The sequence below is a fragment of the Aplysia californica genome, unplaced genomic scaffold (assembly GCF_000002075.1).
Source record: "Aplysia californica isolate F4 #8 unplaced genomic scaffold, AplCal3.0 scaffold00056, whole genome shotgun sequence".
In the NCBI taxonomy this organism is placed as follows: Eukaryota; Metazoa; Mollusca; class Gastropoda; order Aplysiida; family Aplysiidae; genus Aplysia; species Aplysia californica.
This window is the reverse complement of record NW_004797326.1, coordinates 1,733,291-1,741,975: the sequence shown is the minus strand read 5'-3', so window position 1 is coordinate 1,741,975 and position 8,685 is coordinate 1,733,291. Positions and strand designations below refer to the sequence as shown.

General features: G+C 38.2%; 1 protein-coding gene across 2 annotated transcripts in view; it reads left to right on the top strand.

Annotated features, from left to right (window-relative positions):
- The first annotated feature begins 3,416 nt into the window (after window positions 1–3,416).
- Window positions 3,417–8,685, top strand: part of LOC101846271 (cyclic AMP-dependent transcription factor ATF-6 beta) — a 55,514-nt gene continuing 50,245 nt past the window's right edge. For both annotated transcript variants that reach the window (XM_013079576.2, XM_005093033.3), the window contains exon 1: window positions 3,417–3,866. In XM_013079576.2, the coding sequence (XP_012935030.1) occupies window positions 3,782–3,866 (85 nt within the window). In that variant the 5' untranslated portion in view covers window positions 3,417–3,781. The remainder of the gene's footprint in view (window positions 3,867–8,685) is intronic.

The window sequence follows — 8,685 nt, the reverse complement described above, 5'->3', positions numbered from 1 at the left end:
GAGGAGGAGGATGAAGAGGGTGAGGGGGAGGAAGAAAAGGAAGGTGAGTAGGAGGGAGATAAGCATTCATTTAGGAGTATGAGACTTGGACATTGGGCGGGGTGAAAATATCAGCGAGGCGTGAAGCTTAGATACTATGAGTAAAAGTGAAAATTGATAAGCAGATGTTAAAGAGCAAAGCTCGGTAAAAATCCATAGATTTACACTACTGGACGCTGGACTAGACACAGTAGGCTACGCCCCTCTCTCTCCTTGCTGCGCGATGGCCACATTCGACTGCGGCGTCCACCACGTTCTTTTTGGCCAGCTGTCTGAAGATGTTCATGCCAAAGCAATGGGCTAGGCATGTTTTCTCTCTCATACGCAATAGACGAGGCTTGACCGTTGTTGATTTTTTTTTTTTACATGGGCTCCGTGGCGTACCTAAATATCTAGATTACTAGAAAGCAATAATGCAGCGTACTTTCTACAACTACATCTACAAATAAATGTATTATTCAACAGACAGAGATAGATACGCTTTAAAACAAACAAACAGAAATAACAACAAAACAACGTTATTTCTTCTTCAGCACTTTATCTACGAGACGGTTTATTTCTTATTGACTGAATCAATGCGTATATAGGGCCTATAGAACTTAAAAGAGGAAGTATGAAAACATCCTTACCCCCCCCCCCCTAATGGATTCCAATTCCAAGCCCCCACCCTCCAATTTATGAGTTTGGCATTATATTGAATCAAGCTTAGACATAGAAAACAGTTCAGAAGTTTTTATGCCATTAGGTGAGATGTAGGAAGGCAATGAAGCTCTTGATAAAACAAATTCTGCCAAACAAAAGATGAATACATGTAGGCCTACTAGTATTAAAAAAACAACAACGAGTTAAACTTTCCCCTGTGACATAATTTGTACAGGAAACTATATTTTTTTATACTTGTATTCACTAATTTTTTGGAATTATACCAAATAAGCAGTGTTTTCAATTTTGGTATTAAACTTTGGTTATATTGATTTTAAGAACTAAAGTAGACCATACAGCACTTAAACTTAACTCTTTGTATTGCTGTTTTAAGTCGATTTAAGTCTACTATCTATAGACAGCGAAAGATCTTGTCAGTTTGTTAGTGTTTGAACGCTTAATCAGCTGCTTGCACTGTATGCTTCCTGGGAAGCTGAGAATGTTTCGGAGTGTTCTATGGTCTGCTGGGGTAATAATATAGTGTAAAGCGCATAGAGCCTGCTGTTGAGCGGGGATATGCGCTATACAAATGCTATCTATTATTATTATTTTTATTCCTTTTGGACATTAGCCTAGTAAAACAACTGCGACAACTCTGGACTCATTGAAGATAAAAAAAGTGAACTTAACGTTGTTTTATAGCCTGGTCAATTGTCTTTCAACACAGTGTAGTGATAACTGAAACAAAAACCTTTACGAAGGTGTTTTTGGACAATATTCAATCAGCCTTACTTGTGGCCACTAAAACTGACCCCCAACTAGTCTGCATCACTGATGCAGGAAAAGAACGTGTTTGTTCACCGTGTGCCGAACAGAGCCAGTGTTATGTTGAATGGGAAACATAAAAAAGTACGCTGTTTGAAAAAGAAATTACCTGCTCATTGTGAAAAAGATCTAGCTGCTAATCAACCTTAACTTCACATGGCCCAAAACCTTAATATAACCTTTATAACTTTTATTGAAAAAAACAAAAACAACAACCCAGAATGACAATTGTGCCATTCCCCCCCCATAGGATTAGGGTCAGCCCTTTATTTTAGTCGTAGCGCCAGCCTTATAGGGTTAGGTAAGGTTCAGATTAATTTCGTTAGCGTTGGGGGACAGAGTTAGGTTGAGCCGTTCATATGATATGGTAGTAATAGATAGGACCAAATTATCACTGTTAAATAATAAAAAAAATGGGAAGAGACGTTACAAATAATTTTTGAGCTACTCAAACCATTAGACATTATATTCCGAAAATAACGAGCCATTCTTCTATTTTACTACAAAATTGAAGACATGGGACACTGTTAAAAACCTATAATATAAACAGCCAAACTCACTGTAGATCTAGTCCAAATAGCTTTACATTCGACCTCTTTATGCGACTCACTGCCCCCCCCCCCTCCAAAAAAAACCCAACAACAATACAACAAAACAAACACCCTAGACGATGTAATGACAGAAAACAGAAATATCCGAACTGCATGACAGAAGCAGTGTTGGGTTGTTTAGTTAGTTAGTTTAGTTTGAAGTAGGGCTGTGGTCAGGCTAGTCGCCTATCAGCCTAGGCCCACAGAGGAGTGTGTAGACTTAGCTATCAGCTGTTCGTTGCTTTCATTGCTTGTTCCTTCCTGCTCGTTGTTTTCACACTCTGTTATCTGTAGGTTGGTGCTCATGGCTCATGGATCTGGCAGTTTGAAACCAATCTAGGTTCATGGAGAATTTATATGTGGCTAGCAGACCATGTCAATCCTATTCTTGAAAGCATTCAAGGATGGTGCAGACACCACATTTAAATTCATAAGTGCAGTAGAAAATGTGTACCAAACACAGATTATATATTGTGCATATATAGCAAGCTCAGCGCTTATCGCAGTCTGGCTATGGTTTCCCTTTTCTCTAATAAATCCTATTCTCTAATAAATCCTATACATGTACATTACATTAAACATTTTAGACACAGGAAGGTTAGTATAGCAGCCTATCTTTGGTTGCTCCGATCCATTATCATCCCATAAAAATATAATTGCTAATACTTTTATATTACTACGGATGCATACAGACTTATGACTGTTCATGTGTACCATCTTAATTCAGTGAGTCAAGTGAGTGAAAGTAGTACCTCAGATTAGTAGATCTAGCTTGGATTTTGTGATGTTTAAATAAGTAATTAAACACAAAGGCGAGACAAAATTCAGCGGTTAGATCTTATATTAATTAATTGAAAGGTAGGCTTTGACCTGACCTGGCTCCTAATCTGTTCAAATATTTTCTTCAAAACATAGATCTGGATCTAATCTGTCTAAATCCTTATCAATCTTATTCTCACCAGTGAAAAGAAAGAGGGGTTCCTTTGGAGGCTTTCTTTGTGTACTGATAGACACATTAATGTTGCACCATCCTTTCTGGTCTCATTTTCTAGTATTCCACTTCTTCCAGACTAATCAGACGTTTGTTGGTGATGAATTTACCGTGATAAAGTCTCTCAGGCTGTAAGACGTTTATCCAGAAAGGGACTAGATCTAGATCTAGAGGTTTCACATGCTTGCACTTTTAAGATAATCTCTTTGGATTGAAACACAACGTTAGAATCTAATAAAACATTTTCCATAATAAGAGCAGAGACACGCCCACTCACATGTAAACAAACTTCTTTGCCAAAACAAAAATGGCCGCCAACCAACTCAAAAGTTTCCATGTCACGTGACCTCGTACGGACTGTAGCCTACTCTACTTTAAAAAGATAAAATCCAAATAATTTCTTAAATATTTACAATGCACATCATGATTGTCAACAATTTCACCTTTGCAGTTGTGGTTGTAGCAATACGTTTATTATTTCAGTAAACGCTTACGTCGCTGTAGCCATTTTGCGACTATCGAAAATGAAAATTCAGGAATTAGGTCACACTGTTATTACTGTTGTTGTACTTCCTGTGTCGACACTCGTTGTTGTATTACATGTGTAGCAGAAAGGTTGTGGCGTTGTGTTGTCTACAACTACGAAAACATCTGTTTACTACCTGTGTCCAAAGAATTTGGTCGACTGTGAAAGATGGCTACAGATATGATATTCGATGACTGCATCGGCGATAAACTTGATTTCAACAGCGACATTTTCATGACTGGCGGATTGATGAGTAAGTACAATCACGACAATCTACTGTTCTACAGACTAGAGTCTAGATTTCTAGATCTTCCCTAGCAGTATCACTATCACCATACAGTACAGTCTAAGTCTACGTTTCCAGTATATGGTACACTACAAACAGTTGACTTCTAGATCTAGATCTAGATCTAGATCTAGATATCTAGGTTACCTCATTTAAAATGATAAATTAGAATATTTAAATTTAGGGCCTAAATAAAATAATAAAATATTATTATTATTATTATTGTCACTGTGGTCTGTGGTCCGTGGTCCGTGGTGAATTCAAGTGCTTTTCAGTTTCAAAATAATGAGACTGAAACAACTGACATTTTATTTGGGGTTGGACAATTTATCTGGGGAAGTGGCTATCCTCACCCGGGGTGAGAATAAAAATACGATCGACCTCTCACCCCGGGTGAGACTTGCCAACGTTGGCTATTCTCACTCGCTGTGGAACAAGACGTTTTTCCTAATTTCGGAATAATTTCTATCGGTGTGGATGATCAGGTAGACAAAATACAAAAACAAAGAAAAAAAATGACGTTATAGCACAAAAGTAGTAAAGCTAATTATCTAATTTGGTTGTCTACAAAGATGCATGGCTATTTCACTTTTGGGTATTTTTTAAACTTTCCCTCCCGTCTCACCCCCTTGCCCTTAGCTACCAGTTGTCCATTTTGTACTAAGTATTGATGCGCTGAACACGAATATGAACTTCATTTCCATCACAAATTAAGAGTTTTTAAAAATATTTGATTGTTCTTTTATTAATTGAGATAGAAGACATGTTTTGGGCCAATCGGAGGGTTCCAGGGGAGCTTGCCCTCCTGTTTTAACCCATAATTTGATATTTTACAGTTAGATTTGAAATTTTCCTGAAAATGATTGACTTGCAACAGTTTTAGTGGCTTTATGTGTGATCTGCAGAAAACAGTACAGCAGTTTGACCCCTGAAGCAGTGCATCTGTGTGCGGGAGTGAAAGTAAAACTTTACCCACTTTTCGAATCAGGCCGAACAACGTGGGTCGCCATTTTCATTTTGTTTTGCCCGGAAGTTCTCGCGCTACTCCTTTCTCTCTCTCTCTCTCTCTCTCTCTCTCTCTCTCTCTCTCTCTCTCTCTCTCCCTCTCTCTCTCTCTCTCTCTCTCTCTCTCTCTCTGTCACTCCCCACGGACAAAATTGCACGCTTTCAACACAAGAGCGCTGGAACATTTGTTCACGGTGAACGCTGCATTGGTTGGCCTATCACGGTGAAGGCACACCGAGTGAGAATAGCCAAAAGGCCCACCTGCGCCGGGGTGAGAATAGAGGGGGCCTTAATCTGGCCATTATTCGTACCCTTCCTCTTTCCAGCTTCCATATTAAAATTCTTTTTTAAAATTTAGATCTAGACCTCTCGTTTCTGGTTTGACTCTGATTTTCTTCGAGAAGTCTGATGAGGACGGACAGTTAACTCTTGTACAATCAATTTAACCCCCCCCCCCCCCCCCCCAAACGAAAACGAATTTGCCAACTTATAAATAAGTTTTATCCCTCTTCACCCTGGGTGAGAATAAACAATTACAAATGTAGCCCATATTAACTTGTCCTGCGTCTGTGCCGAGATGCGAGTCTTAGTAACTTCTTGAACGTTCCCGGCTTGCCGGCATGGTTACTCAGCGTATATATATATATGAAATATACAAGATGATCAGTATGTTGCCTCATGTAAAATCAGGCACTTGTCTGAAGTCCGGAAATGAAGAAACAGGCATTTTTTCTACCCGTTGGGCAATTTGTATCCAATTTTTCTTTTTATGGCTCAACGCCTTTTATCATTCAAAAACACATTTTTGTGTGTTAAACACATCGTTGAAAGTCACAAAAAATGTAAATTTTCAGTTTTCAAGCTTTGGAAGTCACCAGTTTTTGGGGGCCATTTTCCCGCTAATTTTATGTCTGACACCAGGTAACCACTCTTTTCAACTGCAAATATCTCAACTTCCATAGAAGATAAGTGGGCTTTTTTTTTCATCAAAAGCAAAATGAGTGAAGAAGCTTTGATAAAAGCTATCAATAGCTTCATATAATTATGCTAAAAAATTGAAGAGTGCCTGATTCCTTCGTTCATATATTTGTGTCACATCGCATTTGAATCAGGTACTCGTAATTTTTTGTGCCTTTGGTCAACGTTTTTAGAAAATCCACACGATAATGTCTTATTAAATGGTTTTATAGAAGTTCTTGAGCCCAAAGCAAAAAAAAAAAAAGACTTAAAAATTGGTCAATGGGTGGAAAAATGTTGGTTTCTTCGATTTGATTATTTTGGCGAGCACTTGATTTCACGACAGTGCCTCACATGTTATTATAGAGCTTGAATAAAAGTGTATCAATATCTGAAAAACTAATGGTCTCATTTGCTTCTTGTATAAAATTGACTTTCTCGTTATAAATGGATAAAAACTAAGTTTTCTTTGTTCTGTTTTTGGTGTGCTACTTGAATTCACGATTTTTGCAAATTTTAGAATCAAGGGTCATTTATACTGCATTGCCCATCATTGGGACATAATATTTATAGAATTGATTTTATTTACTGGTATTCATCACTCTGGCAAGAATTCAGACACAGCCCTCAGGATGTTTACTAGCTGTGCCTTCTCTTTGAAAAAAATTATTTCAGAGGAACTAAAAATCGATCTCTGAGGCACCACTCTTGATACCTTCCATACAGTATCGATACTTTGCATTTTGCCAAGAGGCTAGTCTCCTCTTAAATTGAATTATAATGATAATATATATGAGTGGAAGCTGTCGAAGATCATCACCCATTGTTGAGGAGAAAAGTGGTTGTCCTAGACAGGTGGACATCCTGGACAGTGTCAATATAATAAATGTATTAAAAAACACAAGGAGTAAATGAGAAGTGGTTGTTTGACAGGGGTATGTCTTAGACAGGTGACCATTATGTCTTAGACAGGTGACCATTATGTCTTAGACAGGTGACCATTATGTCTTAGACAGGTGACCATTATGTCTTAGACAGGTGACCATTATGACTTAGACAGGTGACCATTATGTCTTAGACAGGTGACCATTAGACTGCACTTTGTGCATGTGCTTGTGGGAACTGTTGAGTCTGTTGTATATATTGCATGAGTGTACCTGTTTAACAATGTAAACAGAAATTGTCAGAAAGGATTACCTGCAAATGACAAAAAAAAGTATCTTTTAACTATCTTTATCTTATAGTGGGTCATGTAGAATTCATCCCTTTTGTTTTATCAAGTTTCATTGTTCAACCACGACTCTTTTGGATGTGAAAATAACCTGCAATATGATTTATTGAAATGGGGATGAATGGATGAGGGGAAAGCAAATACAAGTATCACCATTGTTAAGATCCACTGGCTTGTGTGTATTGTATTTAACCATAGAGGTTATAATAAATGTGTTCATTGCCGATCCCTGCTGAACTAAAGTTTCCAACAGAATTTTGCTCCGACTGCCTGCTTGTTTTAAATATTTGGAAGTGCTGATTTGGCGGACTCTTTCTGTAATTGTCTGGATTTTGCCCGATTTCAGGACAATTGTCGAAAAGTAGTCTTGACACAAGATGCACTGACAACATGACTAGTAAGTTTGGAGTCCCCATGTGCACTCAGGTGTTTCCATGAGGTCCGGAAAGTGCAGGAATTTTTTTTTCTTAGCCATTGAGGCAGTAAACTTTTGTAAATTCTGTTCAGTTTCGTGGGTGGTTGGTGGTTGTTCTGGTGTGGTTTGCTCCTCCGTTTGTATTTAACCGTCTATCGTCCTGATCTCTCCTCCTTCTTTCCTATCAATCTATCGTCCTGATCTCTCCTCCTTCTTTCCTATCAATCTATCGTCCTGATCTCTCCTCCTTCACTTTTGTGTTTGTTACTCTCTTGTAACACCTCAAATCTTCGGCACCTATGACCTTATTGTGTTGCAAGTGCCGCCAGACTCTTACGATAACAACAAAAGCAGAAACATCTGTTCTGATATATATCTGTGAATCTGTTGATTCTCTTCATTACCTGCACCTTTTTAAAAATAACTTGCTGTAGATGCTATCACTGATGGCCAGTGCGATGTATGCTCCATAAGGGAGAGGAATGGGCAGAGTAACAGTCCTTCTACCTCTATAGTGAGGCAGCGTGGTGGAATCAGGCTCTCGTCAAAATAATCAAAGTGACGAAACTTGCATTTTTCTGCAGGTTTGTGAATTTTTATCAAATGTTTGTTTTTTAGCTCAACACCTTTCATGCCCATTAAGAACTAATTTATGTGTGCATTTTTCTGAAAAACGTTGATTAAAGGCACAAAAAATGTAAATTTTCAGTTGCCACGAACTCTTAAGCTAAGGAAATAACTAATCTTTGGCGGCCATTTTTTTCACTAATTTTACCTTTGAAAACAGGTGACCCCCACCTAATTCTTTGGCAAATATATCGACTTGTATTCAAGATAAATGGATATTTTTTTCACCCAAATAAAGACAAGTGAACAAGCTTTAGGAATATACCAATAATTTTACATGCCCAAAAATTGACAAGAGCCTGATTCCATCACGCTGCCTCACTAATATCTAAAGATGGAGATACAGATTGAGGGGGTGATTCAGTGAAGCTGGAAATAAGAAATAAGAACTTTTTGTCTAGGTTTTCTCTAAGACTTTTCTTTCTCTTTTCCTTTTGTTCTCTCCCTCTGATCTCACTCCACTCCCTCTCACTGTCACTCATCCGCACTATTACAGAATCTCATACCGTAGTCTCTCTCTCTCTCTCTCTCTCTCTCTCTCTCTCTCTCTA